We start from the raw sequence: 26,471 nt of genomic DNA, 5'->3' as shown, positions 1-26,471 counted from the left end.
ATTTATTGAACGAAATGTCCATACATATTAAAAGTATTCCATAATTACAGTTTCGGGCTTACAAACTCGTGCCCTTCTTCAGATCGGAACATATAGATGTGTTCTGATCTAAAGAAGGGTGTGAGCTTGTAAGCCTGAAACTGTAATTATGGAATACTTTTAATATGTATGGACATTTTGTTCAATAAATTTAATGTGCAGCAATCCTTTTAAATATATATAAATCTTAATAATAATAATAATAAAAAAAATATTTGTTAGGTATACAAATACCTCTAAGGCTCCGTTCACATCTAGGCGTTTTTGGGGAGTTTTTCTGCTCTAGGATCAGCTCTCAAAACGCCCAACAAGACAATTCCTATTCATTTCAATGGCCCCTGTTCACATCTGAGCGTTTTGACGCTGTTTACAAAACGCCCAACGCTCAAAAAAGTACATGAGCTTCTTTTTGGGCAGATTACAGGCATTTTCCATTGGTATCTATTCAATCAAAAAACGCCTGCACAAAAAACGCCTGTAAATCGCGGTAAAAATCGCGGTAAAAAACGCGCGAAAACGCTACGCTCAGGTGTGAATGTAGCCTAAAAAAATATATTTCTAAATGACCACTAGTATAAGAGCCTAAATTCTCTACCTATATTATCTTTGTACAATGTCTCACACAGCAGCTGTTAGACTGAGGAAGGGAGGGTATACGCTCTCAGCAAGATGGAATCTATTGTATGGTGCTTAACATGTTTCAGGTACTGGAGTTTACAAAGTGCGTTTTAAGATTAGAACTTCAGCATTTAGATGATAGCTGTTTGTAGTCCAGTGAACAGGCTGATGACACAGAAAGCTTGCAAAGTGCACCAGTACATAGTGATAACAAAGCAGTGGGACAGAGCAGTGTCAATCACAGGAATGGAGAGACGGAATTACTTTAAAATGTTTTTTTTTTTTTTTTTTTGCGGGGGAAAATTTATACTACTTACTAACCAGGGGGAGTCATGTGGACACTTTTTTTTTATTCAGGTGGCAATTGTCCCTTCTTAGACAATTTTCCCCTAAAAAGTGTCCCCTTTGGAAGATTTCCCCTCCCTTCCTGTTCCGGGGACAACTGTAAATTCTGGATTTCCTATCACTTCGGTCTCGGTGACAGTGGAAAAAAAGAGGGTGATTCTCCCCAGCACTAAAACTATAACAGGGGTTCTAACCCTTCCACACTCCATCCAAAACTAGAAAAAGAACAATTTGGACCATAGATACAATGTAATATGGGGTCCACTCATGACACAGGATTCACAGAGCATGATGGGATTCCGAAATAGAGTGTGCAGAAGCAGCTATGTTTTTTCAGAATGCCTTTCTGGCTGATGTATGCATTGGCCCGGAGAGGTACAGTCGGGAGGAACCACTCTCTGACTCATTCAGCTGTGTGTGTAATGTGAGCCTGAGCTCTGTGATCAGGAACATAAAAAAAGAGTGTAATGAATAGGAGCCTAGAGTGCCCTCTGATGACAGGAAATATAAATAGGAAAAAAAATAGTTTTTGTTTTGCATTTTTATTAAAATCCTTAACATAATAAAATTGTAACACTTAAAGGCTAAGCTCACTTTTTTTTTTTTTTTTCAAAATTCAAGCTTCCCTATGTACCAATATACCATTAATGTACCTCTGCTGCAGAAAAGAAAAAGCTTTCTCTGAATTTTAGGCCAGGCATTACCTGAGCCTCCACTAAGTTCGATAAAAAAACTCCTCCATTACTTCCTGCTCCATCCTGAAATTTGGTATTTGGGACAAAAAACGTACTTCAGCAGTTGACTCCATGAACACACCCCCTGCACCTGCCCTCCTCCTCCAGGAGATTGCTCCCACCTCCCTCTGTATTTTCAAATGCAGACATTGTCAGGGAGCTCTATCTATCTATCTATCTATCTATCTATCTATCTATCTATCTATCTATCTATCTATCTATCTATCTATCTATCTATCTATCTATCTATCTATCTATCTATCTATCTATCTATCTATCTATCTATCTATCTATCTATCTATCTATCTATCTATCTATCTATCTATCTATCTATCTATCTATCTATCTATCTATCTATCTATCTATCTATCTATCTATCTATCTATCTATCTATCTATCTATCTATCTATCTATCTATCTATCTATCTATCTATCTATCTATCTATCTATCTATCTATCTATCTATCTATCTATCTATCTATCTATCTATCTATCTATCTATCTATCTATCTATCTATCTATCTATCTATCTATCTATCTATCTATCTATCTATCTATCTATCTATCTATCTATCTATCTATCTATCTATCTATCTATCTATCTATCTATCTATCTATCTATCTATCTATCTATCTATCTATCTATCTATCTATCTATCTATCTATCTATCTATCTATCTATCTATCTATCTATCTATCTATCTATCTATCTATCTATCTATCTATCTATCTATCTATCTATCTATCTATCTATCTATCTATCTATCTATCTATCTATCTATCTATCTATCTATCTATCTATCTATCTATCTATCTATCTATCTATCTATCTATCTATCTATCTATCTATCTATCTATCTATCTATCTATCTATCTATCTATCTATCTATCTATCTATCTATCTATCTATCTATCTATCTATCTATCTATCTATCTATCTATCTATCTATCTATCTATCTATCTATCTATCTATCTATCTATCTATCTATCTATCTATCTATCTATCTATCTATCTATCTATCTATCTATCTATCTATCTATCTATCTATCTATCTATCTATCTATCTATCTATCTATCTATCTATCTATCTATCTATCTATCTATCTATCTATCTATCTATCTATCTATCTATCTATCTATCTATCTATCTATCTATCTATCTATCTATCTATCTATCTATCTATCTATCTATCTATCTATCTATCTATCTATCTATCTATCTATCTATCTATCTATCTATCTATCTATCTATCTATCTATCTATCTATCTATCTATCTATCTATCTATCTATCTATCTATCTATCTATCTATCTATCTATCTATCTATCTATCTATCTATCTATCTATCTATCTATCTATCTATCTATCTATCTATCTATCTATCTATCTATCTATCTATCTATCTATCTATCTATCTATCTATCTATCTATCTATCTATCTATCTATCTATCTATCTATCTATCTATCTATCTATCTATCTATCTTCGCTCATTTGGCAGAGTGTGCAGGAGCTGAGCAATCACATAACAGCCCACCTGGAGCAAGGCTGTAGTATTGAAAACAGTGTGTCCCTGGAAGTCCGTAAAGCTTACCATACAGAATACAATCCCATTGCACAATCTTCATTAGATATAGACCATCAAATATATAGTGATACACTAATGTATATGTGTGTGTGTTATTTGTATGTATGGAATATAGGTATGTAGATGTAAATTAAAGTGGTTGTAAACCCTTGTTTTTTAAAAAAATAACAAACATGCCTATACTTACCTGCTCTGTGCAATCACTTTGTACAGAGAAGCCCTGATCCTCTTCTTTTGGGGTGCTTCGCTGGTGCTCCAGGACCCTCCTCTTCTTGGGGTGCCCCCATAGAATGCCTCTTTCCATGGGGGCACCCATGAGGGCTCACTCCTGAGTCCCGCTGCTGCACAATTGACGCCCCCCTGCTCCCGTGTCACTGGATTTAATTGGCAGGAGCCTCTGTCCAATGAGGAGAGAGATAACAGCTGGAGCCGCTGCGCTCGTGCACATCGCTGGATCGGATCAGGCTCTGGTAAGAAAAAGGGGGGTTCTGGGGGGAGCTTCAGGACAGAAGGTTTTTCACCTTAATACATAGAATACATTTAGGTGAAAAATCTTAAGGCTTTACAACCACTTGAAAAACTTTTTCAATAAAAATGATTTGATAAAAAACTTGGATACAGAGTAGTTGAATAGGTGTGTGCTCCACTGCTCCTATTATATTGTTTTGGTAAATTCAAAGGAGATCATACATAGATTGTACAATCAGATTGTATAATGTATGGTGAGCTTTACAGAATTCCAGGGACCCCTTTATACATGTATAGTGTATGGTGAGCATTACAGGCTTCCAGGGACCCCTTTATTAATGTATAGTGTGCATTACAGACTTCTAGGGACCCCTTTATACATGTATGATGAGCATTACAGGCTTCCAGAGACCCCTTTATTAATGTATAGTGTGCATTACAGACTTCTAGGGACCCCTTTATACAGTATAGCATATGGAGAGCATTACAGACATCCAGGGACCCCTTTATACATGTATAGTGTATGGTGAGCATTACAGACATCCAGGGACCCCTTTATACATGTATAGTGTATGGTGAGCATTACAGACATCCAGGGACCCCTTTATACATGTATAGTGTATGGTGAGCATTACAGACATCCAGGGACCCCTTTATACATGTATAGTGTATGGTGAGCATTACAGGCTTCCAGGGACCCCTTTATCAATGTATGGTGAGCATTAAAGACTTCCAGGGAACCCTTTATACATGAATTATGTATGGAGAGCATTACAGGCTTCCAGAGACCCCTTTATTAATGTATAGTGATCATTGCAGACTTCTAGGGACCCCTTTATACATGTATGATGAGCATTACAGGCTTCCAGAGACCCCTTTATTAATGTATAGTGCGTATTACAGACTTCTAGGGACCCCTTTATACATGTATAGTGTATGGAGATCATTACAGACTTACAGGAACCCCTTCTTACATGTATGATGAGCATTACAGGATTCCAGAGACCCCTTTATTAATGTATAGTGATCATTACAGACTTCTAGGGAACCCTTTTATACATGTATGATGAGCATTACAGGCTTCCAGGGACCCATTTATTAATGTGTAGTGAGCATTACAGACTTCCAGGGACCCCTTTATACATATAGTTTATGGTGAGCATTACCGACTTCCAGGAACCCCTTTATACATATATAGTGATCATTACAGACTTTTAGGGACCCCTTTATACATGTATAGTGTATGGTGAGCATTACAGACTTCCAGGGACCCCTTTATACATGTATAGTTTATGGTGAGCATTGCATGCTTCCAGGGACCCCTTTATACATGTATAGTGTATGGTGAGCATTACAGACTTCCAGGGACCCCTTAATACATGTATAGTGTATGGTGAGCATTACAGACTTCCAGGGACCCCTTAATACATGTATAGTGTATGGTGAGCATTGCATGCTTCCAGGGACCCCTTTATACATGTATAGTGTATGGTGAGCATTACAGACTTCTAGGGACCCCTTTATTCACCTAGAATGTACTCGTGCTTTCAGTGCCATTAATTGTTAATGACATCACAAAAACAGAAACAAACACATTTTGCCACGTGCAAAAAACGAGCATCAAATGCAGCAAAACCTAATTACATAGTTAGTCAGGTTGAGAAAAGACATCTGGCTGAACCAATGGAAAACAAAAAACAGTAATGAAAACCCAACCATACAATCCCATATATACAATCCTATACCCGCAGTTGGTCCAGAGGAAGGTGAAAAAACTCCAGCAAAGCATGATCCAATTTACTACAGCAGGGGGAAAAAATCCCTACCCGATCCCCCGAGAGGCAATCAGATATTCCCTGGATCAACTTCACCTATAAATATTAGTACCCATTTATATTAAGTACACCTAGGAAAGAATCCAGGCCTTTTTTAAAGCAATCTACTGAGCTAGCCAGAACCACCTCTGGAGGGAGTCTATTCCACATTTTCACAGCTCTTACTGTGAAGAAACCTTTCCATATTTGGAGACGAAATCTGTTTTCCTCTAGACGTAAAGAGCGCCCCCCTTGTCTTCTGTGATGATCTTTAACCACTTCAGCCCCAGAAGATTTTACCCCCCCCCCTTCCTGACCAGGCCCTATTTTGCGATTCGGCACTGCGACGCTGTACCCAAACAAAATTTACGTCCTTGTTTTCCCACAAATAGAGCTTTCTTTTGGTGGTATTTGATCACCTCTGCGCATTTTAAATCTTTGCTCTATAAACAAAAAAAGAGCGACAATTTTGAAAAAAAAAAAAAAAAACAGATATTTTTCACATTCTGCTATATAACATTCCCCCCCAAAAAATTAAAAAATCAAAATTATTTTACATGTTAGGCCAATTTTTTTCTGCTACATATTTTTGGTAATTCAAAATCGGAATAAGCGTATTTCGATTGGTTTGCGCAAAAGTTATCGCATTTGATTTGTCATTTATTTTTTTTTTTTTTTTACTAGTAATGGGGGCGATCAGACAGGTGACAGGTGGCACGTTTTTTACTGTGATCACATGACTGACGAAGGGGTCCTTGCGTGGCTCCGAAACGTTGCACTTACCTGTTGCGATGTGATCTTTTCACAATAAAAAGATTTGGGACTGCTATACAAGATCCATGGTGTGCTGGCGAACATGTACAGTGTATTGATCTGTGATAGATCCAGTGCCCAGCTGGTGATCGCAGCAGCACCCGCTATAGATGTGCCTATACTCAGGAATGTGTGCGAACAATACTATTTATAAGACCTTCGTTGGACAAATGTCGCACACATTTGTGCAGGCTGTGCAAATTTGAATTCTCGTTTCTGTAACAGATACAGTAAACCCCGTTATATCACGGTTCAGTTTATGCGGTCCCGGTATTTCACGTCTTTTTTTTAGATCATATTAATTAATTCATTATTAATTAAATATTTTTGTGTTTTCCATTGCTCTTGCTCCCTCTCTCTCTCTCTCTCTTAATATCTTTTAGGTGTTTAAATGTGTTTCTATTGTTTTAAAAGTGTGTTTAAAGACCTTAAAATGCTTTTAAAAGTACCGTAAAAGTTATAAAAACATGCCTAGGGTGTAGTTAAATAGGCTATTTCTATTTCGCGGATTTTCACTTATCGCGGGTGGGTCTGGAACGTAACCCCCACGATGGAGGGGGGGGTTACTGTAATTCCTATGATTGTCAGCTCCCTCTAGTGGGCATAATGAGGTATATATTCTCATTGAGGTATTTCAGAAAACTATACTGCATTTTGGCCAGTAGATGGAGGCGATGATCCTAGGAGTTAATCTGTTATAGAAAATACAGCCAAAATTTGTGCAGCCTGCGTGAAATGTGTGTTACATTCATCCAACGAAGGTTTTGTAAAGGGGCTCCCTAATCTAGTTGTACATGTAGCCAAAACTATTTTTTGGTTTGCAAGGTGTCAAGATTTTATTGCTGTCCCTGCTCTCTGTCATGGTGACCATTGTCAGCAGTACAGAAAATGATAGAAAATCAAAAATGTCATAGATGTCACTAGAAAGGATGGCAAATCTTCCAGCGTGGATATGATTTCACGTGACAACTGTCTAAGAGGGTGTCCCCATTTTCCCCACTACCTGTTGAGATATATATATATATATATATATATATATATATATATATATATATATATATATGTGTGTGTGTGTGTGTGTGTGTGTGTGTGTGTGTATATTGTAGAGGCATACACTGGCTCCTATTCAACCACTTCAGCTCCAGAAGATTTACCCCCCTTCGTGACCTGGCCATAACTGCGTTATTTTAACTGACAATTGCGCGATCGTGCGACACTGTACCCAAATAAAATATGTCCTTTTCCCCCCCCCCCACAAATAGAGCTTTCTTTTGATGGTATTTGAGCACCTCTGCCAATTTTTAGTTTTTGAGCTATAAACAATAAACAAAAAAGAACAATTTTGAAAAAAAAAAAAAAATAATAATTTTTACATTCTGCTATAAAACACATCTAATAAAAAAAATGTAAAAAATCAAGTTTCTTCATCTGTTTAGGCCAATATGTATTCTGCTACATATTTAATTCAATTTATTATGAAAAAAAATCCCAATAAGCGTAAATTGATTGATTTGTGCAAAAGTTATAGTGTTTAAAAATTATGGGATATTTTTTAATATTTTTTATTTACTTAAATCGGGACTGCGACATTGCAGCAAAGAATTAGGACACTAACTGACACTTTTTGGGAACCAGTGATACTAATTCAGTGCTACAAAATATGCACAGTCACTGTACTGATGACACTGGCAAAGAATGGGTTACCATCAGGGGCGATCAAAGGGTTAAATGTGTGCCTAGGGAGTGCTTGTGTACTGTGGGGGAGGTATTGCAAGAACACAGGATCAATGCCTACTGACAGAAAAGAAATCTGCCTTGTTTACATAGGCAGATCACTGTTCTGCCTGTGTCCTGAATAATCGGTGGGACATGGAGTCTGCGCTACCTGCCGCTGGGCTCCTGCCAGGGGCGAAACTACAGGGGTTGCAGGGGTTGCGATTGCTACCGGGCCCCATGCTCCAGGGGGCCCAGTAGCAAACCAGTGGGTGAACTTCCAGGATTGCAAAAGTCACACTTGCGACCGGGCCCTGGCATTGCACCACTGTGGGGAGGCCCCAAGATTGCAGGAAGGGAGCCCACTGCAGAACTTGTGAAAGGATCCTGCTGCGGGACCGTAATAAAAGGCCATGCAACGAGAATAAAGAGCCCCAGGAATAGTGGGAAGAGCCCTGGGCTTGAAGGGAAGGGCCCCGGCCAGGGATCTGGGGGGGCCCTTCATGGTTTCTTGCATCGGGGCCCTGAAGGCTCTAGTTACGCCTCTGGCTCCTGCTGTGTGTGAACACCGTGGGAGCGGGTCGCCAGTGGCTCATGCGCGCACCCCAGACCTGAGATGACATCTCCGCTGACACCTGCTGCTCTCTGATCTGATCTTGTCCATGAAATCCGGATGGATGGAAATCCTATTTTCCATCTGTCTGGAGGATCGGATAGGATTGGATGAAAACGGATAGGTGGTCCGTTTTTTATCCAATCTCCCATAGAGATCTGACAGGTCTGTCTTTGCAAAGTAAGCAGAGACAGAGCTGTCATCCGCCTGCTCAGCGGGGATCGGCGGATCGATCCCTGCTCAGAAAAATGGAGTCCACTGGGCGCACCACCCCTGTGAAAGGACCCTTAGCCAGTCTTTCTATGATTTAAAACCACTGATCCTCAGACAGGGAATACAGGCTGGATTAACATCCCATTCCCCCATGCTGCTATCCATAAATTTCATCACTTTTAGGGTGTAGTGCATGTTAAGATCTTAAAGCAGAACTACAGTCAAAAACAAAATAAAAATGAATAACCCATTAAAAAATAAATTTACAAAAATAACTTTTACTGCAATATTTGCCTTCAATCCAGAGATTCCCCCTGCAGTACTTTTTTCTGCCACTAGATGCCCGAATGGTTAGCTACATTCCCCTGAGACCAGTTCATCCCTGTCCCACCCTTAGCCTGTTACTGGACAGTGAAAGGAGAAGCAACACAGGGATGAGCTCATCTCTATCATGCTGCTTCGTCATCCTATTAGCATGCTTTGTTTCAGCACATGAAGTAATCGGCTCCTTGTGCTGCTTCGTCCTTTCACACTCTAGCCCTGCTGTACAGGGACTGCAAGAGGCTGATACCAGGGAGCATTCAGGTACTTACACTGCTACTGTTTAAAAAATATATTTATTGATATTAATTGATTTAATGTAATGATATTTGATTGCAGAGCTGCATTATTTGTATCTTTTATATGTGTCTAGAATTCAGCTCTAATGCATTGGGTTTCTGAAGTGCTGAAACATAGCTTTGCAGACAGAAGAGAACCTGTCTATACTGTATAATAGGCAACTGTGCCTGCAACCTGTACACATTCATACAATATACACCAAAGCAAGGTTTTCCAAACATTAATATACTAGATGGGAAGTAGTTATATTAAGGTTACATTAAATGTCCACAGCCCATCTAAATCCCATCCTTATCTCCCTCCTACCTCTTCATTGTCATAACTCCTCCTCATCACCATCCTACATCTTCAACTACATAAACCCTCTTCATCTCCCTCCACCATTCTCATCTCCACAACCCCTCCTCATCTCCCATCACCAACATCCTCATCTCCATAACCCCTCCTCATCTCCATAACCCCTCCTCATCTCCCTCCGCCATCCTCATCTCCACAACCCCTCCTCATCTCCCTCCACCATCCTCATCTCCACAACCCCTCCCCATCTCCCTCCACCATCCTCCTCTCTAAACCCCTCCTCATCTTCCTCCACATCACCCTCCACCATCGGCATCCTCCTCTCAAAAACTCCTCCTCATCTCCCTCCACCATCCTCATCTCCACAACCCCTCCTCATCTCCCTCCACCATCCTCATCTCCACAACCCCTGCTCATCTCACTCCACCATCCTCCTCTTCACAACCCCTCCTCATCTTCCTCTGTCATTCTCATCTCCATAACACTCCCCATATCCTTCCCCCATCCTACTCTCCACAACCTCTCCTCATCTCCCTCACTAATCTTTATCTGCACAACCCCTCCTCATCTCCCTCCCCCATCCACCCCTCCATAACCCCTCCTCATCTCCCTCCATAACCCCTCCTCATCTCCCTCTCACATCCTCATCTCCATAACCCCTCCTCATCTCCTTCCCCCATTTTTATCCCCATAACCCCTCATCTCCCTCTCACGTCCTCATCTCCATAACCCCTCCTCATCTCTTTCCCCCATTCTTATCCCTATAACCCCTCCTCATCTCCCTTTGCCATCCTCATCTCCATAACCCTCCCCATCCTGCTCTCCACAACCCCTCCTCATCTCTCTCCATCCTCCTCACTATAACCCCCTCCTCATTTCCCTTCCTCATCCTCGTCTCCATAACCCCTCCTCATCTCCCTTCCCCCAGCCTTCTCTCTATAACCCCTCCTCATCTCCACAATTCCTCCTCATTTCTCTCCACCGGAATCATCTCCATATCCCCCTCCTAATTTCTCTCTGCTAGACTCATCTCCATAGCCCCTCCTCATTTCTCTGCACCAGCCTCATCTCCACATCTCCAGAGCTCCTCCTCATTTCTCTCCACCAGCCTCATCTCTATAGCCTCTCTTCATTTCTCTCCACCAGCCTCCTCTCCATAGCCTCTTCTTATGTCTCTCCACCAGCCTCATCTCCATAGCTTCTCCTCATTTCTTTCCACCAGCCTCATCTCCATAGCCTCTTCTCATGTCTCTCCACCAGCCTCATCTCCATAGCCTCTCCTCATTTCTCTCCACCAGCCTCATCTCCACATCTCCAGAGCTCCTCCTCATTTCTCTCCACCAGCCTCATCTCCATAGCTCCTCCTATTTTCTCTCCACCAGCCTCATCTCCATAGCTCCTCCTCATTTCTCCCCACCAGCCTCATCTCCACATCTCCAGATCTCCTCCTCATTTCTCTCCACCAGCCTCATCTCCACATCTCCAGATCTCCTCCTCATTTCTCTCCACCAGCCTCATCTCCATAGCTCCTCCTCATTTCTCTCCACCAGCCTCATCTCCATAGCTCCTCCTTGTACACAGACAGGGAGGACAGGAAGTTCACAAGATTTTGGGTAAAACTAATAGTATTTTGTGCATTTATAAAAGATATTAAAGTGGAGCTCCACCCAAAAGAGGGAAGCTCCGCTTGTCTGCCCCCTACCCCCTTCTGCTGCCACATTTGGCACCTTTTGAGGGGAGGAGAGCGGGTACCTAGTTTTGACAGGTACCCGCCCTAATGTCCGGATGAGTTCACCCTCCTCCTTCCCCCGCAGCTGGGCCGTTCACAAATCGCAGCACTCTTTTGCCAGGATGGCGGTGGCAGTGCCTTAGAGCCGATTGAAAAAAAATCAGCTTGGGGTAAAAACACTGCTGGATTTGTGCACAGGTAAGTGACCTAATATTAAAAGTCAGTAGCTACAGACAGTATTTGTAGCTGCTGACTTTTATTTTTTTCTGAAGGAGCCTGGAGCTACTCTTTAAAAAAAAAAAAAAAAAAACCTTTTAATAGTGTTATACTTGGCAGACCAAAAGGGAGCAAATAAGACAAGACAAGTTCATTGTTAGGGTTTACATACACTTTAAACTTTTAATTCTGAGTATAAATATATATATATATATATATATATATATATATATATGTATATATACAGTCAGGTCCATAAATATTGGGACATCTACACAATTCTAATCTTTTTGGCTCTATACACCACCGCAATGGATTTGAAATGAAACAAACAAGACGTGCTTTACTTGCAGACTTTCAGCTTTAATTTGAGGGTATTTACATCCAAATAAGGTGAACGGTGTAGGAATTACAACAGTTTGTATATGTGCCTCCCACTTTTTAAGGGACCAAAAGTAATGGGACAAATTAACAATCATAAATCAAACTTTCACTTTTTAATACTTGGTTGCAAATCCTTTGCAATCAATTACAGCCTGAAGTCTGGAACACATAGACATCACCAGATGCTGGGTTTCATCCCTGGTAATGCACTGCCAGGCCTCTACTGCAACTGTCTTCAGTTCCTGCTTGTTCTTGGGGCATTTTCCCTTTAGTTTTGTCTTCAGCAAGTGAAATGCATGCTCAATCGGATTCAGGTCAGGTGATTGACTTGGCCATTGCATTACATTCCACATCTTTCCCTTAAACTCTTTGGTTGCTTTCGCAGTATGCGTTGGGTCATTGTCCATCTGCACTGTGAAGCGCCGTCCAATGAGTTCTGAAGCATTTGGCTGAATATGAGAAGGTAATATTGCCCGAAACACTTCAGAATTCATCCTGCTGCTTTTGTCAGCAGTCACATCATCAATAAATACAAGAGAACCATTCCATTGGCAGCCATACATGCCCACGCCATGACACTACCACCACCATGCTTCACTGATGAGGTGGTATGCTATGGATCATGAGCAGTTCCTTTCCTTCTCCATACTCTTCTCTTCCCATCACTCTGGTACAAGTTGATCTTGGTCTCATCTGTCCATAGGATGTTGTTCCAGAACTGTGAAGGCTTTTTTAGATGTTGTTTGGCAAACTCTAATCTGGCCTTCCTGTTTTTGAGGCTCACCAATGGTTTACATCTTGTGGTGAACCCTCTGTATTCACTCTGGTGAAGTCTTTTCTTGATTGTTGACTTTGACACACATACACCTACCTCCTGGAGAGTGTTCTTGATCTGGCCAACTGTTGTGAAGGGTGTTTTCTTCACCAGGGAAAGAATTCTTCGGTCATCCACCACAGTTGTTTTCCGTGGTCTTCCGGGTCTTTTGGTGTTGCTGAGCTCACCGGTGCGTTCTTTCTTTTTAAGGATGTTCCAAACAGTTGATTTGGCCACACCTAATGTTTTTGCTATCTCTCTGATGGGGTTGTTTTGTTTTTTTCAGCCTAATGATGGCTTTCTTATATATATTATGTTTATGATGTAAATTATAATGGAAATGTACTTGTTTACTATTATACATAGTGTCATGGCATTTTGTTGCCAGGTCATGTCAACTAAAGATGGCAGTTTTAATACAGGTCTGCTTTTAACCACTTCAGCCCCGGAAGGTTTTACCCCCCCTTCATGAACAGGCCATTTTGTGCGATGCAGCACTGCGTTACGATAACTGACAATTGCATGGTCATGTAACGCTGTGCCCAAATAAAATGTGTCCTTTTTTTCCCCACAAACAAGCTTTCTTTTGGTGGTATTTGACCACCTCTGCAGTTTTTTTTTATTTTTTGCGCATAAACAAAAAAAAGACCGACCGTTTTGAAAAAATCTATATTTTTTACTTTCTGCTATAAAACACATTCAATAAAAACATTAAAATCTAATGTATTCATCGGTTTAGGCCAATATGTATTCTGCTACATAGTTTTGGTAAAAAAAAAAAATCCCAATAAGCGTATATTGATTGGTTTGCGCAAAAGTTATAGCCTCTACAAACTATGGGATATATTTAAGGACTTTTTTATTTTTTTTACTTGTAATGGTGGCGATCAGCGACTTTTAGCTGGTCTGCGACATTGCGTCAGACAAATTGGACACCTAACTGACCCTTTTGACACTTTTTTGGGGACCAGTGACACCAACAGTGATTAGTGCTAAAAAAAATGCACTGTCACTTTACTAATGACACTGGCAGAGAAGGGGGTTAACATCAGGGGTGATTAAAGGGTTAAATGTGTTCCCTGGGAGTGCTTGCTAACTGTGTGGTGGATGGTTTAACTGAAGGAAAGCAGAGATCCGTGTTCCTGCTTAGCAGAAACGCAAGATCTCAGTCTTCCTTACTAGCAACGTGGGGCAGTCCTTACGCGGTTAAACTTTTTAACTTTCAACTCTGAGTGTATGTGTGTGTGTATATATGTGTGTGTATATATATATATATATATATATTATATAGTGTGTGTGTGTGTGTGTGTATGTGTGTGTGTATATATATATATATATATATATATATATATATATATATATATATATATATATATTTATGATGTCAATAATAATGGAAATGTACTTGTTTGCTGTTATACATAGTGTCATGGCATTTTTGTTTCCAGGTCGCATTTCAACTAAAGTTGGCTATTTTTAATACAGGTCTGCTTTTACAGCAAATTACGGTATATTAAAAGAGAAGTAAGGCCAAAGATATTTTGGCTGTACTTCCTCTATGGATCACAGGAGTGCACCTAGTTCTGCACTCCCATGACCCATTTTCAGCCAACAGTAGGCTAAAGTCCGCTTGTCACTCAGCCGGTCCAAGCTCTAAAAAAAAAATCCACCTAGATGCCAGAACTGGTAGCTGGCACAGCCTCTCAGAGTACTGCTGGGAGACTGAGCCAGACACTCCCATCCCCTCCACAGCCCAGCGCTCCATTAAGGGGCAGAGCAGAGAGCCGGTGACTGACAGTCACCGGCTCTCTGCAGACTGAATACCGAGAACTGAGCTATCAGCAGTCAATGGGGGGACAGCTGCAGCTGGGTTTGGTGCTGCAGCCATCAAGGTGACTGTGTGTGTTTTATTTTTTTCTATTCCTGAATTTCTCTTTTAAATAGTCTTTTTTCAATCTTTATCACTTATTCAGACCTAAAAATACAGTTTTGAGAGATTTTTTTAATCCAATAAATGTAAAACATTGCCTTTTAACTTTATTTTTACTTTTTGAAGCCAACGGGGGGGAGCTATATGCAAGCTCAGGAAGTTCTTTTCCTTTTGGCTGCTCTGCTCAAAATAGATCTGGGTGACTTCCAGGAGGGACTTGGCTTCTACATCTCGGCTGAATGAGATAGTAAGGGTTTATAGTGGATCTAAGATCAAACAGCTGTCCACTTACATTAAAAAGTGAAAGTCTGACTCCCCAAATACTTGCTTTTTTTCTGGTGCTACCTCATCTGATTCTCAGCCAAGCACAGGTAATGGCAGAAGCAACCAATTAAACCTCTTCCTAAACAGAGGCAGCAGGTAGTTCAGATGTCCAGGAAAAAGTTTAGTTTTTGGGGGCCATCCTGACATTATTTTAATAGCAGCAGCAAGGGGGAAATAGGTCTGTTTTTTCCCATAGGTCCCCTTTAACTAGTGCATGGGTCTCCAAACATTCTAAACAGAGGGCCAGTTTTCCATCTTTCAAGCCTTACCCATCACTTTGAATGGCACCCTAAACCCGGCGTGATTTTGCTATTGCGATTGTCACCCCACGAATAGCGGTAAAATCATGCAAACAGAATCGCGGGATGCCTGTCACCCAAAAGAAGTAAAAGTACTTCTGTTGAGTGACAGGCATCCTGCGACTTTGTGATTCTATTCATGGGGCGACAATCGCAACAAAATCACGCAGCCTTTTTGGGGTGCCATTTGTACTGATGAGAACCGCACGGGCTTCCCGCAAATTGCCGTGATTCAGGATTGCAGGCAGGTTCTGCCCACGATCCAGGACCCCAATATGTGAACAGAGCCCTAGGGGGGCCAGACTATGGGGGACCAGACCACTTGAGCCATAATTGCTTCAAGTGGGAGGAATAGTGCCCCATCCATAAAGTGCTCCAAGGGCCGTATAAAGACAGCAAAGACCGGCAAATTTTGAGACTACTGAACTAGTGCATAGCACCATTTTCTAGAAAGCCCAGCATTGTTTTTCAAGCTTTGCATGATATCAAATTGACCAACAATCATAAGAGTATTCAGTGGAGTATTGTCCAATTTAGTCTCCAAGCTGGCTATGAGGTTTTATGATTGCATAAGATCAACAAGTTATTTAGTTGGTATAGTACAGGGGTATGCAAACTGTGGCCCTCCAGCTGTTGCAGAACTACAAGTCCCATGAGGCATAGCAAGACTCTGACAGCCACAAGCATGACACCCAGAGGCAGAGGCATGATGGGACTTGTAGTTTTGCAACAGCTGGAGGGCCACAGTTTGCATATCCCTGGTATAGTATATCCAGTATCTCATAAAAGTGAGTACGCCCCTCACATTTTTGTAAATATTTTACTATATCTTTTCATGTGACAACACTGAAGAAATGACACTTTTGCTACAATGTAAAGTAGTGAGTGTACAGCTTGTATAACAGTGTAAATTTGCTGTCCCCTCAAAATAACTCAACACACAGCCATTAATGTCTAAACCACTGGCAACAAAGGTGAGTACTTAAAAGTTAAAATGTCCAAATTGGGCCCAAAGTGTCAATATTTTGTGTGGCCACCATTATTTTCCAGCACTGCCTTAACCCTCTTGGGCATGGAGTTCACCAGAGCTTCACAGGTTGTCACTGGAGTCCTCTTCCACTCCTTCATGACGACATCATGGAGCTGGTGGATGTTAGAGACCTTGCGCTCCTCCACCTTCTTTTTGAGAATGCCCCACAGATGCTCAATAGGGTTTAGGTCTGGAGACATGCTTGGCCAGTCCATCACCTTTACCCTCAGCTTCTTTAGCAAGGCAATGTTGTCTTGGAGGTGTGTTTGGAGTCGTTATCATGTTGGAATACTGCTCTGCCACCCAGTCACAGTACATGTTGGCATTCATGGTTCCCTAAATGAACTGTAGTCAACCAGTGCCGGCAGCACTCATGAAGCTCTAGACCAGGACACGTCACCACCTTGCTTGACTGTAGGCAAGACAAACTTATCTTTGTACTCCTCACCTGGTGGCCGCCACACATGCTTGACACCATCTGAACCAAATACATTTATCCTGGTCTCATCAGACCACAGGACATGGTTCCAGTAATCCATGTCCTTAGTCAGCTTGTCTTCAGCAAACTGTTGACGGGCTTTCTTGTGCATCATCTATAGAAAAGGCTTCCTTCTGGGATGACAGCCATGCAGACCAATTTGAGGCAGTGTGCAGCGTATGGTCTGAGCACTGACAGGCTGACCCTCCACCTTCAACCTCTACATCAATGCTGGAAGTGGTTGCTCGTGTGTCTATTTCCCAAAAACAACCTCTGGATATCAGCATGTGCACTCAACTTCTTTGGTTGACCATGGCGAGGCCTGTTCTGGGTGGAACCTGTCTTGTAAAACCACTGTATGATCTTGGCCACTGTGCTGCAGCTCAGTTTCAGGGTCTTGGCAATCTTCCTAAAACCTAGGCCTTCTTTATGTATAGCAGCGATTCTTTTTTCAGATCCTCAGAGTTCTTTGCCATGAGGTGCCATGTTAAACTTCCAGTGACCAGTATGAGAGAGTGAGAGCGATAACAACAAATTTAACACACCTGTTCCCCATTCACACCTGAGACCTTGTAACACTAATGAGTCACATGACACCGGGGAGGGAAGATGGCTGATTGGGCTCAATTTGGACATTTTCACTTAGGGGTGTACTCACTTTTGTTGCCAGCGATTTAGACATTAATGGCTGTGTGTTGAGTTATTTTGAGGGGACAGCAAATTGACACTGTTATACAAGCTGTACACTCACTACTTTACATTGTAGCAAAGTCTCATTTATTCAGTGTTGTCACATGAAAACATATAATAAAATATTTACAAAAATGTGAAAGGGGTGTACTAACTTTTGTGAGATACTGTAAGTATAGGTAGATTCTCTGCTCTTTCCCTTACTGAGGGCCCACAGGGAAAGTGAGAACCTTCCACTTTCTGCACTGCTTTCATATTCTGTAGCCTCAATTTACACTAGACAGACATGAAGCTAGATTACCTTTACTGCCAATCTATGAAAATTGGTCATTCTTTTAGGTGGAGTACGTTGCCTGTTGGCCTGCTCTGTCCTTTTTTCTTGATCTCAGTTTCCATCAATATTTGTGAATTCCCATTAACCTTTTGGTGGTCCCGTTTCCTTTACATTACAGATTAACTCCACAAAAAATGAAAAAGCTGGTTGTAATAGCCATAGCAGGCCTGTAAACTCAACCACTGAGATATTATCGTTGGATTACTTGAGAGAGATGTCTGACCATTTAAGTATACAAGTGATATTCCACATTTTTGAATGGATTGACCCTTCCTATCTAAATGCAGGTTCTGAAATTGCAGGGGCAAGTCATTGGATTGTGGGTGTACTGTAAATTAAAGAATACACAGTTACATAGGGATGGGCTACAGTGCAAATATGACCCACCTTACTGCCCTAGGTGAAAACAGTCCCCTCAATGTAGTGTACCCATTGGTACACCCATGGGGGGGGGGGGAGGGGGTTTGAGGGTACGGGCTACAGTGGGACCTTTTTTGCCTTAGGTGCTAAAGGACTTTGTTCCTAAAGTTCCTGGCTACTGAGGACCAGGAACTTCCCTTGTGTCATCTGCACTAGGTCAAATGACATCACAGATCAGATGACCAAGCACGGTGGATGCATTTGGCAGGATTGTCTGCACTGTTTCTACAGCTTCCCAAGCATGCGTAGAATGGAAATTCATGTCAAAGACATTCAAGAATGAACTGTAGAACTCAATGACTCCATGTAGACTCAATGTCTCCTAGGCCTCAAACAGATGCTCAGTAGCCATACAAGCATTCCCACTTAGGGCAATTGAGAAGAAAGTTAGGTGAGTACCTTTGCCAAAGGACTCAATATCAATTGAGCAGACGATTCTATTATGCCTGATCATTTTATTTTTTTTGCCACATGGACACTAGATTATTGACGGATTGCAAGACCGTGTAATGTCTATGGCAACGTTTTTCAACCTTTGTACCCTAGAGCAGTGGTCTTCAACTCCGGTCCTCGGGGCCCACTAACTGGCAGATTTTAGGTATTACCTTGCAGTGATGCAGACTAGAATACTGCAATCACTGAGCGGCAAATGAGATCACCTGTGATGTAATTTAGTTATCTTGCAAACCTGACCTGTTAGTGGGCACCGAGGACTGGAGTTGAGGACCACTGCCTTAGAGCAACCCTTGCAATATTTTTAAGGCCTCACGGAACCTCTGCTAAAAAAAAAAAAATACTTATACCTAATGTTAGAGGTACATTAATAAGACCACTAAATTATAGAAGTTTTTTTAATAGAAATGTGCAGGACGAAAACATTTGTTTTAATTTAATTTTAATTTATTAATTTAATAATTTAATTTAGGTAAACTTGTTAAATTCCTTTGTTTGTTTATTTTCATTTCTTACTTCGTTATTCAATTCTATCAAATTTGGGTAGTTTGAATTGGCATATAGTATCATTTTTTTTTTTTAATTCTGAATTTTTCATATTTAAGAATTTCAATATGTTTACATTTCATATTAATTTGCGAATTTGAGTCAAATTCAAATTTCGTTACTTTGGACTAATTTAATTTCCTTATTTCGGAGGATTAGTTTACATTTGTTACTATTGTGATTCGGAATTTGGATACATCCGAATTTCCGAATAACGAAACATTTGTCTGAATTCCAACTTGGAATGAAATGAATTGCACATGTATACTTTTTTATATAAGAATGAAAGAATACCTTGTTATGGCATCCTTGCTAGATTTTTCATCCTCCAACTCTGTACGTTACAATTTATAGTAATCTTGAAATTAAATGAACAAAAACAGAAAAAAAATGCAAACAGTAAAAATGGCGGTGTTCACTAACATATCATCGGCGTAGTTAGGAGATCATTTTACTATTTCTCACTGCTCAAGGGACCTCTAGAAACTGATTGAGCATACTAAAGCTGGATTCACACTATGGGCATTATGATCACTTCATAACCTATGAAGCAAAATTTGTCCAGTGCAGATGAACTGATAGTAATCCATAGGTAATTGTTTGGGAGCTTATAAGGAGTGAATACGTTTGAGGTGGACTTTTGACCCGAGGGGGAAAATTTTCATATGCACAAGTGACCTCCTAGTAGTCATTCAATTGAAGTTCTCTATGCGTAGTTCAGTCAGCCCAGTGATCTGATTTACTGTTTGATGAATTCTCATAGGATAAGAGTAATTTTGTTACTTTTTATGTCCAGCCTAGGTGTAACGCCTACCTATTTTGTCAAAGTATGGGAACACTCTTCTAAGTTATGGACTATAGGTGTTCCCAGTGAAGGGTGCTGTAAATACTACAGCAAAGACATTTTAGATAATGGTGTACTTCCAACCTTACAGTAAGAGTTTGGGGAAGGCTTTTTTCTGTTCTAACATGATGTGTACAATACCAGCTCCATAAAAATGTGGTTTTATGGGTTTGGTGGGGAGGAACTTGAGTGGTCTTCTCAGAGACCTGATCTCAACTTTATTGAACACCTTCAGGATAAATAGGAAAGCTAATTGCAAGCCAGGTCTTTTTATCCAACATCAGTACCTGGCCTCACAAATGTTATTTTGGCTGAATGGACACAACATCTCAAAGATACACTCCGAAATAGTGTGAAAAGACTTCCCAGAAATGTGGAAGCTATTATCCAAAAAAGGCAGAGGGACTCCATAATAATGCCCATGGTTTCAGAATGTGATGTCTAACTAGCACATATATGTGTACCAGAGATGTATAGTAACTAAGTAGAAATACTTCACTACTGTACTTAAGTACCGAAAGGCGGTATCTGTACTTTCCTAGAGTAGAATTTATTTCTCCTACTTCCACTTTTACTTCACTACATTTTTTCGATGATTTCAATACTTCTACTCCGATTATATTTTTTTTGTGCTGCATAGTTACTCGTTACAATTATAAAAATTACCACTGCCAGAACAGTAGATGGCAGGTTTCATGAAGCTCAAAACATGTGTATTGTCAGCGCATAAGAAAATAAAAGCTACTGTATGTATAAATAAAAGCTGCATTTGAAATAATAAAAAACAATATGATGTTCAAACTTTTGACTTTTTTCTTTAATAACTACTTAACACAGTACTTGTACTTTTACTTTCAGTACTTGAGTAGCAATTTTTTTTTCAAAACTACTGGTACTTTTACTTTCAGTACTTGAGTAGCAAAATTTTTAAAAAAACTACTTGCAATCATTAAGTACACAAAATGTTGAATACTTTAGTACTTCTACTCAAGTCACTTTTTGTTTGAGCACTTCCACTTCTACTCAAGTCACTCTTTGACCGAGCACTTGTACTTTTACTCAAGTATGGGTTTTCCAGTACTTTATACAACTCTGCTGTGTACTGGTTATTGTGTAAAGGGGAAGAATTTTTTACTGGAAGCTTTTTCCGAGGGAAAAAAAGGCACTAGGGAACAAAGCCTATGACAATTTCATGTCCTTGTCCAAAGAGTTGATTGTGTGGTTTTAATAGCCCAGCTCCATTAAAAATCATAAGTGAGGCCTCCTCACATTGTAAGGGTTACTTGCTAATTATGACTAGCGGATTGCAAAAGAGGCTTTCACTACCCCGCACTGACCACTCCATCGCTCTCCACCGTAGCTCCAGTATGTGGGCACAGACTCTGCATCATCACCACGTACAATACAGTGTCATTAACCTTGCATTGTACGTTTTGGAGGCTGTAGTGCAATCCACGGCTTATAGAGGAGTTGTAGGGGACTGGTCATAGCAATGGAGGAAGCCTGCTGAAGTGAGTAATAAATTAAGTATTTTCTCCTTAATCCTTTGCCCCTAGACATAATGAGCAATTTAACCCTTGCAGTGCGGAGGAAGACGATAGCCCATGGCAAGGGTTGATTTTTTTTTTTTCTGTATTCTTAGAGTTGGGCTTTAAGGTCAACCTCTCGTGGGAAAAATAAGATGCCATCTCTGTCCTCTTTCGGAAAATGCTACTAATGACTATTATGTAGCTCCTGTTGCTTCAACATTTTTGTGAGTCACTGGCCCCGCCGCCCCAGTATAGCAATCAGGATGGTTAGAGAAAAATGACTCTTAGGATTTAAAGCCAGTGAGTATGAGAGCCAGGCTACTAACATTTCTAGAAGTAGACCATAGCAATGGCTGTCTTCATAATGCCTTTTTACGTTGGAGTAGTTGGTAGCCTCTCCTTTTTAGCAAATGCAAGCAGGCCTTATTACAACCTTAACAATTAAAGTGGTTGTAAACCTCAGACATTAAATATGAACAAACCATATCTCTCTATAGTGTGTACTTGTCTTAATTAAGAGCACTAAGGGGTTGATTTACTAAAGGCAAATAGACTGGGTATTTTTGCAAGTGCTCTTGCTCCAGAGCTTAGTAAATGAGGGGGAGCTCTAATGATTTTCATCATCCAATCATGTGCAAGCAAAAATGCAGTTTCTTTTTTGTTTTCCTTGCATGTGATTGGGTGTTATTTGTAAAGTGAAGCTTTAGCTCATTTACTAAGCTCCGGAGAAACTGCACTTGCAAAAGTGCAATGTCTGTTTGCCTTTAGTAAATCAATCCCAATGTGTCACTTCTTTCTGCTTTTATCATAAATTACTACTATTAGGTTTTCTGACACCAGGAGAAAAGTAGTGACAGGGGAGGGACCTCCAGCTGATTGACAGCCTCAGCTCTGTTCCTGTGTGCTGTGTGGAGTGGGGTGTGTCTCTTCCATCCAATCAGCTCTCCTCTCTAAGCTCTGCAGAGTGTAATTTCACTGTGAATGGATGTAGAGAAAAGAGGACAGATACAAAGTATGTAGGAGGATTTGTTTCATCTCTGTGTACCACCTGGGGCCAGTCACTTCACTGGGTATATGTGAGGGTTTACAACCACTTTAACTTTTTAGCTTTGTAATCTTTCAATGTAACAATTTGCAATGCATACTAGCACATTATGACATTGCCTTGCAGGTTGAAGTGAGAGCTCTGGCTTGGCATACCATGCCCCTCCGAACTCATGAGCTAAAGCAAGGGCCAGTTCACTGTCCTTAAAGTAGTACCAAACCCATCAATTTCGATGTTTCCCAAAACAGTCACATTCAAGGCATGCCGTGAATGCTAACTGTTAAATCACTTGTGTTCTCGACTAAACTGTCAAGCCATCAAATGGCTGGTGTCATAACTGATCACAGGTGCAGCACCATGGTATCTTCAAATCGAACAGAGGCTAAGATGGCAGCTTCCAAGGATGCAAAGGATAGGAGGGTTAAGTACCGCTTTGGGACCTTGGGGGAGCCAAACTATGGCCAATGGTAGTAGAAAGTACCTGGCGTCAACGGGAGTAAAAAATGTCACAGGGTTGGTGATCAGTGGGTAAAAAAAATACATAGCACCTGTAAGTTAGTGAGAAGAGGAATAATGCCTTATTGGTTAATTTCAGTGGAATACTGCCCCATTGTTGCTGTCATCTGGAGGAATAGTGAGTAATGGTTGGTATTAGTGGAAGAAATATTGTCCCATTATCGGTGTCAGTTGGAAACAATGTCCATTGTTGGTAGTGATGTGAGAAATATTGCCTTATCATTGGTATCACTGGGTGGACTAGTGTCTATCTTCGATATCAGTGAGAGAAATAGTGCCCCATTGTTAAGTGTCATTTGGGGGGGAATAGGACTACCTTGGTATCAGTGGGAGAAATGGTGCCCCATCATAGGTATCAATTGGAAGCATAGTGCCCCATCATTGGTATCATTGAAAGAATAGTGCCCATTGTTGGTGTCAGTGGGAGGAATAGTTCTCCATCTTTGATACCAGTGGGAGAATAGAGTTCCATCATTGGTATCAGTGTCATTTGGAGAAATAGGCCCCTATTTGTGCTATCAGTTGGAGAAATAGTGCCCAATGTTGGTGTCAGTGTAAGGAATAGTGCCCCATCGTTGGTGTTAATGAGAGGAATACTACCCCTAGGGCCAGTTAAAACAGTCAATGGGCCACACCAAGCCATGGGCTGCAGTTTTGGGATCATGGTGCTAAAGAGTGTATACTGATAATTCAATCAATATTATGTAGTGATAGCTTGTGGTGTCCCATGTGTCTAAGGCCTGGTTCACACCTTTGCAATTTCTATTGCATTTTTAGTTTTGCAGAAACACCCCACAGTCCATTTAACATGGTTTCCTATGGGTTCCGTTCACATCTGTGCATTTTATGGGAAAGGCCAGGGACTTTTTTTCTGGTTTTTAGCTCCATAGACTTCATTGGGTCAAAATGTGTATTGAAAAATGCAAAATGCACCTGGAATATGCATCAACTGCAACCTGCATGGGTGTAAAGCAGGCCTAAGGCCTCCTTTACACCATGGTGCAGAGACGTCAGTTTTTCTGCACACATTCTGCAAGAACTAAAAGAAAACAGTGGTTCTCTATGTTGCCTGTTCACACCACAACGTACAGATTTTTTTTTCTGCGCTGGAATCTAATGTGTATGCAGTTTTCTGCACAGAAAAAAAAAACTTGAAATCAACATTGGTGTGAACAGGGCAAATAACTGATGCGCATGGAAACTGATGTCAGTGTGCAAAAAAACTTACTGAAATGCGCATGAAAACTGATGTCTCTGTGAGTGAAATCTGCCCAGTTTTCATGCACATATGATGTGAACGAGCCCTTAGTCATGTCAATTTATACTACGTGTTTCAAGGTCAGATTCATGACTATAACTTGTGCAACCAGCTAAGACAGAACTTTAGATTTGGTGTCATCATTTTCTTGCCAATATTCAGTGCTAATACCATAGCAGTGCAAAGTATATTAATGACAGTACCAGCCATATCCGTAAAATCAGTCACTGCAACAATACTTACAGTATTAATAGTAATAAAAGTATTATCCTATAGTATAAATACTAAAATATATATATGAAAAATCCAGTCCCAACCTTGTGCTGGCGCTGTTCTGCTTCTGGAGCCGACTTTGTCCACATTTTTTGGGATTGACCCCATATTCATAATTACTGTTGTCAGGTCATGGACTTTATCCATTCGGTCACTAATATTAAACTTTGCCCATCTATAAGGGTGTGTCTATTAAATTTAGTTGACGGGTTGCTCCCACCAGAGCGATTTGCACTCTACTTACTCTTTTATTATTTTATGCTAAATACCTGATTATATTATCATGGAAAAAAACAGCCGCCCCCGAGCTTGATGCGTGGAAGGCATTAGTAAATAGGGTTCTTCCGTTATATAAAGCAACATATTCAAATAGAGGAATGCCCATGAAATTTGATAAGGTATGGGGTGGATGGGTTAATTCTATATACACTGTTTCTGATTGATTGAGTAAAATATATTGGTCGAATTTAAAAATATGTAATATATCTACCATATTATTAATATTGAGGATTGTAGGATGTCGGTAGAGGCTAGACTAGGTGCTCTGGGGGGACGTGGAAGGAAATGGGGGGGGGGTTTTGTTTTTTTTGGTTGGTATTATGTTGTTGTCTCTGTGTTTCTATGTAATTGAAAAAATGAATAAAGAGAAATTATAAAAGAAAAGTACCGGATGGGAAGGGGAAATCACTAGAGCACCTGACATTTTATAATGTACAGTACATTTTTTTGTAACTATTTGGCTTTCTTTTTCTCCGTATTATTCTCCTGCAGAAGCTTCGCAATCCTAAAATGGAGAAAGCAGAGATCCTGGAGCTGGCGGTCATCTATGTCAGAAACATCACCCGTATGAAGTCACACGGTATTAATCTTTCTGATCTTTTTTTTTTTTATTGACTGTGTGCCTTTTTTTATAAGCGATGTCATATCTAAATTTTAGGAACAGGGTAGTGGGATTTTTAAAACAGCAGCCAGGACTTTAGCTTTTATTGTCTACTCCATGCTGGATAAGTGACAGTTAGGATCTGATTTGATGTTACAAGCAGTGCTGTATTTTGGCCTAGGCCAACAAGGCCCAGGCCTAGGGCAGCACTTTGCAGGGGGACAGCAAAGAAACTGCCCCCCTCCACCTGAGTCTCTATTGGCCACTGGTTGCTAGAGCCACCTCTCTCTCAACCCCCTCTCTCTCACTCTCATCCCCCCTCTCTCTCACCGCCCCTCTCTCTCTCTTTCTCTCTCTCTCTCATCCCTCCTCTCTCTCTCTCTCACCCCTCTCTCTCTCTCTCTCTCTCTCTCTCTCTCTCTCTCTCTCTCTCTCTCTCTCTCTCTCTCTCTCTCTCTCTCTCTCTCTCTCTCTCTCTCTCTCTCTCTCTCCCTCTTCTCTCTCTCTCTCTCTCTCTCTCTCTCTCTCTCTCTCACCCCTCTTCTCTCTCTCTCTCTCTCTCTCTCTCTCTCTCTCTCTCTCCCTCTTCTCTCTCTCTCTC

At 40.7% G+C, this 26,471-nt stretch overlaps 1 protein-coding gene across 1 annotated transcript in view; it reads left to right on the top strand.

Annotated features, from left to right (window-relative positions):
* Positions 1–26,471, top strand: part of LOC309554184 (transcription factor HES-7-like) — a gene marked incomplete at its 5' end in the record, with an annotated part of 54,893 nt that overhangs the window by 22,002 nt on the left and 6,420 nt on the right. The window contains one exon of the mRNA XM_082255815.1: positions 25,762–25,849. Coding sequence (XP_082111941.1) covers positions 25,762–25,849 — 88 coding nt within the window. The remainder of the gene's footprint in view (positions 1–25,761; positions 25,850–26,471) is intronic.

This window comes from Pelophylax lessonae (genome assembly GCF_965119305.1).
Source record: "Pelophylax lessonae genome assembly, chromosome: 4".
Lineage (NCBI taxonomy): Eukaryota > Metazoa > Chordata > Amphibia > Anura > Ranidae > Pelophylax > Pelophylax lessonae.
The sequence above is the reverse complement of the archived record's forward strand: the minus strand, read 5'-3'. Positions and strand labels throughout refer to the sequence as shown.